Below are 5,873 nucleotides of genomic sequence, written 5' to 3'. Positions count from 1 at the left end.
ATATATAATCAATAACTCAACATATTGTCAGTGTGAGTGTGATCGATTATTAATAATATATAATCAATAATTTAACATATTGTCAGTGTCAGTGTGATCGATTATTAATAATAATATATAATCAATAATTTAACATATTGTCAGTGTCAATGTGATCGATTATTAATAATATATAATCAATAATGTAACATTAACAGCTCTAACATCCTGATTAAATATATATTTTATTATTGTTTTGAATTAAACCTTCAACCTGTATTCACAGTAAACCAACAGCTGCAAACTGTAAAACACGACGACACGTCTCAGTAAAAGAAGTAAGTTCACATAAATTCATTAAATTAACAAACTGCAGTCGCTCATTCACAGGAATTAAACTCAGAAATAAAATGTTAAAGCAACTAAAGTGTTTATAATTCGCTTTAGTGGAAGAAAACTGAGTAAATTCAACTTCACGTTTGTATAAAGATGCATTTAAGTGACTTTAATCAGATAAATTCTGTTCACACATTTTAAATAAGTTTGGAGAAATGCTGCATATGAGATTAACTTTAATTAACTGAATGTAATTAATACAAATTAACTTAACCAGATATAAGAAAACATGTTTGTTTGGTTTAGACCTAAAAAAACTAACTTTTATTCAGTGAAAATTATATTTGTGATGTAAAAATAATCTAATAGTGAATCATATCTCACAACATCTGTGAAAATAATCAACATTTGTGATTAAAAAAAACATATTTATATAGAAAACATCATTACAGTCAACAACAAAACATATTTATATTAGTGTGTAACAATAAATACACAAACACATAAATAAAGATGAAAGTAGTTAAGAATTGACTGAATAATATGAAATTAATATAATTTATAGACAATAAAGAGAGACAGTATGTACAATATTTAAATAAAATGCTGCTTTAAAACTTATATATCAATAATAATATGATGTAAAACTATGGGACTACAATAGAAATACGTTTTTTTCTAACTTTTTTTAGTTATTCTATTCAGTATTTAACTTTTTTAATATATTTTATATGTGAATAAGATCATATCCTTTAAAAAGCTACTGTGTTATGTGTTGTTTAGTTGTTTAATTCTGCTTTAAAACTAATATATCAGTAATAACATGATGTAAAACTATATTACTATACTATATTTTGCACTACACAGTGGAAAAAAGTAACTTTTATAACTTTTTTTGAGTTATTCTCCATATTTTCAATGAATATTTAAGTATTTGTCTCTTTATTCTGACTTTATTTGTATACATTTCACATATTAAAAGAATAAAACCACATATATTAACCTTTAAGCTCATGATAATGTGTTATAATGTGTTTTTTTGCTGCTGTTTGTTGAATTAAACCGGAGTCTGCTCCGAGCGCGTCCTGCTACTAGTTTGTCCCTGTGAGCTCTCCGTACTTTCACATGACTCCCGCTGCGTGTGACTGACCCGCATTCTTCCGCAGACTCTCGCCCCGCAGCAGAGAGCCGATCACCGCACACACACCGACCTGCGGGGCTCGTTCCTGTCCGTTACCCGGTGACCGAGCGCTTCCTCCGGGGCTTTCCTCCGGGGCTTCCCGTCGGTGATGGCCGAGCTGCTGCCGCCGGACTCCGGACGGTAAGACCCGCTGAGTCCCGCTGAGTCCCGGTCCTCTCTCAGTCCGCCTCCTGCAGGGTCCAGATCCGGACTCCTGCTGGACCTGGACCCTGAAATAAAACCTCTGTTTGTTTGTTAAACCCTGCCGCTGAAATGGAGCCAAACATTGTTGTTGTTGTTGTTGTTATTGTTGTTTTTAAAGCAAACAAACAGACGCTAACAGCGTGCTGCCTTCAGGGTCAACTTTAATACAGGAATAAACCTTTAAAACCTGAATAAAAACAACCAACCGAAGATTTGAGCTCATTAACGGTTTAACACGAACTAAATAAAGATTATAATCCTTCATTTGTTCACAGTTATATCAGAAATTAACAACATGTGAGTTAAAATACACGTTTGTGCAGCACGTTGCTCAGTTTAAGAGACATTAATACATAAATATACATTAAAACTATCAGTTTTATCCATTATATGATCAATAAAGTGTCCTACACTACAATTTAAAGATAATTAATGTAAAAACTACTGAAAAACATACTTCTGAACACTTAAAATCCTTTAAAAAAGACTTTATTTCCAGTTTAAACGTAAAATATCATCAGAAATTAACAACACATTACATAAAATACTCTCTGTGTTCTGTTTGTTGTTGTTTATTGTTGTTTTCTTACTTTTTATTCTATATTTTAATGTTCACAAGGTGCCGTTTGTGTTCCTGGGACATAAATATACATTAAAACGTTCTGTTTAATACATTATATTATCAATATTATCTATTTTTTGTAATTATTGTGTGGCTCTTATTGGACATATTAGTTAAAATACACATTTAAGTCCCAACTGCAGCCTTCAGTGGAGTCCGCCATGTACCTACGGTAGCCCAGAACAGACAAAAACCAAACATTGGCTCTAAATAAGGACGTTTAAAGGTTAAAGTGACGCTGGCCCTTTAAAAAGAGCAAAACAACAGAAATGAATCTGTTTATGTGATTAAATAAAACATAAATCCTTTAATAAGAGAGAATAAAAGTAATAAAGATAAAGACAACAGCAGATAAAAGCAGGAAGTGATCTGCAAAATTATCTTTTTAGGCATTAAATGTAGTCGTTATTGTATTTATTGATCAATCAGTCGATCAGTTTCTCTTCTGATCAATCAAAACGTAAAAATATGTTCAGTTTATTGTCATAAAGGACAAGATAAACCACGAAATATTCACTTTTCAGCAGCTGAAATCAGAGAATTTTTATGTTTTTGTCTTAAACAAATGATCATCTATTAATCTGTCGATCAGTTTATTGATTAATCGATTAGTCGTTTGGTTCATAAAATGCTGAAAAACCCCAAAATATTCAGTTTATTGTCTCAAAAGACGAAAGAAACTAGAAAATATTCACATTTCAGGAGCTGAAATCAGATTCTGGATGTTTTTTCTTTAAAAAAAAGCCTCAAAAGCTATTGATCGATTATCAGATGATTAATTGATCTCTTAATGACAATTTTCTCTGTGTGTTTTATTTTAAAGGTGTACGTATTTCTTCCTGTACGATGGGTCGAAGGTCAAAGGCGAGGGCGACCCCACGAGGGAGGGGATCTGCTACTTCTACCCTGAAGAGGTTTGTACTGTCTGATATTGATCACTGATAACTGATATTGATCACCCAGTGTTCATTGTGTGTGTGTGTGTGTGTGTGTGTGTCAGACCCTGTTGGACCGACAGGAGTTGCTCTGCGGTCAGCTCGCCGGCGTCGGGCGCTGCGTCTCCGAGCTTTCCCTCTCTCCCGTCCGCGTCCTGCGGCTGCGACGCAACAAGTTCGCCATCCGCATGAAAGACGACTTCTTCTGGGTGAGTCCAACACGTTTCTGAGCGTATTGATCGCCGACTATCCATCAGTTTATTGACGACACCCGATTATATTCTACAAATATTTATCAATGAATCCAAACAGGGAACTCAACTCACCAGATTTTAATTATTTTTTAGCAGATTAGAGAGTTTTTATGATATTTTAGGAACTTTTTATACAATTATCTGTATATTTATTATTATTATTATTTATTTTAACAATCATAAATACTTTAATAAGCCGCTGTACTAATACATCTTGTGTTGTTTAAATATTAAATAATACTGTTATAAGTTATTTTAACTGAACTAAACAGTTTAAACTGTTTACATCAAAAAGGTTTAAGTTGCACAAACTCAATGTTTTCGATTAAATACTTTTTATTTGATATTTTTTTCACAATATAAATAAAAAATCAGTCAGTATCACTTAAATTTACTAAAACTACTTAATCAAGAATGCTTTTTAACTCAAATTTAGTTAAAATATTTAGTTTCAAATATATTTTTTAGTTAAATTAACTTCTAAACTGTAAAAATAACAATTAGTTTTCTTCCCACAAATAAACAATGTGTTTATATATAATATATCAGGCTTTGTGGTTCCCCCGTGAAGCTCTGGCGACTCCTCGCTGGGGTCCCGACCCTCATGTTGAACCACTGTTTTAAGGTGTGTGTGTGTGTTTGTTGTCGCAGGCTCTCGGCTGCTCGGTGGACGTCCCGATCGTCAGCGTCTGCGAACTCCTCGATCAGCTGATCGACCTTTTTACTTTCTACAACGGCTCCATCAGACAAAGTTACCAGGTAATAATAATGAATGTAAAATACACTGTATGACATTAACATACTGCCTATAATATACTGTAAATAAAACATTAGAACTTTATGTTTAAAGTCAAACTTGAACTTAGAAGTTGAAATTAACTAAAAAAAAGTTTTGCCAATTTATAATCTTTTGTTGAGATAATTTATTTAAATCTTTTTTTTACATAATAAAACATTCTGTATTTTAAGATTGTTTATTATTTGAAGGGTTGAAAACTTTAAATTATCAAATGTTTTATTATCAGATTTTTTTCCGTTTTCTCTGTTTATTTTTTACAGTGTAATCTTTAGATTAGATGTTTAAAGTAAAAGTTTTAAGAAACTTAAATGAGTTTTAACAATTTCTTAAATATTTTACGTTTTAGATACAAAATAAAGTGACACGCTGTATAAATGTGTTTGATTAATGAAGCTAACGTTCGCTGTATAAAGTTTTCAGTCTTTTAAATGTGTTTTTTGGGGGAAAGATTTGTATTGATCGTAGTGTAACGACTACAAAACAAAACCGATATGGAACCAGTACAGATTGTCCTTCAAGTATGGACGTAAAATAGGCTTAAATTTAACCTGCTGAAACCCTTTTTCTGTTGTGTCAGAGCCTGAAGATACTAAAACTACTAACCCTGAGCTAAAGCTGTTTCACCATAAATGTGTCACAACTTCCTGCCGCAATGTTTTTTTTTCACCACAGTTTCTTTTGCTGTTGTAGACGAACACAATAAGAACAAAAGTCACATAAAAAGAGAAATAATTCAATAACAAACCAGCAGATAATCCACTTTATTTCTCTCCTTTGTGTAATTTTTATGTGCAGCTCAACAGTCAGGAAGCGCTGGCCGCTCGCTGGGCTCAGTATCTCTCACACCTTCAGTCCGGATCCTCGGAGCTCCATCGGATCTTCAGCTGCCTGCGAACCATCGACTCCACCAACGTACGTAACGCCGAGTCACATCTGTACCGCCAAAGTTCAGCTTTTATTATCGGATATCTGAGTTAAAGTGAGTTTTATGATGTTGGGCCTCGTTCATCAATCAAACATCAATAATAACCTCATTATAATAACCTGACCCACGATGAAGATACAGGAAGAGAGGAGACATTGGGACTAATCTCTGTGCAGAAATACAATAAATGATTGTTTCTCCAGCCTCCGGTAACTTAAAACAAACAAATAAATAAACCAAATAAACAGACAGAAATCATAAAGAAGGAAAAACAGTGGAATTAAATAAATAAATAAAATGAATAAAGAAAAAAAGGAGCAATTAGTTTAGTTATCAGGGAGGAAGGAGGAGCTTCCTTTTACAATAAGCAGTAAATACAGTTGTAATAAGGAAAGGAAAGAAACAAAACAAAAACAACATCAGGTTATCTGAAGGATGACATCTTTTTTAATAACATAATATATAATATATAAACAGAACTTATGTAAGAGGACAGAATTCATCATTTTATTAAACAAGAAAGATCCAAACACAGCGTTGATATAAAGGTCCTTTATTGTTTTGAGTCCATTTAATAATCTTCCATTTTAATAACTAACATGTTCCCCTGTAGTTCTCACGTTATCTGTATGTATCGCC

General features: G+C 32.8%; 1 protein-coding gene across 1 annotated transcript in view; it reads left to right on the top strand.

Annotated features, from left to right (window-relative positions):
* The first annotated feature begins 1,438 nt into the window (after positions 1 to 1,438).
* hps4 (HPS4 biogenesis of lysosomal organelles complex 3 subunit 2) overlaps positions 1,439 to 5,873 on the top strand; it is a 9,740-nt gene continuing 5,305 nt past the window's right edge. Inside the window, exons 1-5 of the mRNA XM_035658518.1 lie at positions 1,439 to 1,636; positions 3,145 to 3,235; positions 3,322 to 3,465; positions 4,162 to 4,269; positions 5,105 to 5,221. Of these exons, the coding sequence (XP_035514411.1) occupies positions 1,605 to 1,636; positions 3,145 to 3,235; positions 3,322 to 3,465; positions 4,162 to 4,269; positions 5,105 to 5,221 (492 nt within the window). The 5' untranslated portion in view covers positions 1,439 to 1,604. The remainder of the gene's footprint in view (positions 1,637 to 3,144; positions 3,236 to 3,321; positions 3,466 to 4,161; positions 4,270 to 5,104; positions 5,222 to 5,873) is intronic.

The sequence above is a fragment of the Morone saxatilis genome, unplaced genomic scaffold (genome assembly GCF_004916995.1).
Source record: "Morone saxatilis isolate NCDOM2014 unplaced genomic scaffold, NCSU_SB_2.0 Contig16, whole genome shotgun sequence".
Taxonomy (NCBI): Eukaryota; Metazoa; Chordata; class Actinopteri; family Moronidae; genus Morone; species Morone saxatilis.
The sequence above is the reverse complement of the archived record's forward strand: the minus strand, read 5'-3'. Positions and strand labels throughout refer to the sequence as shown.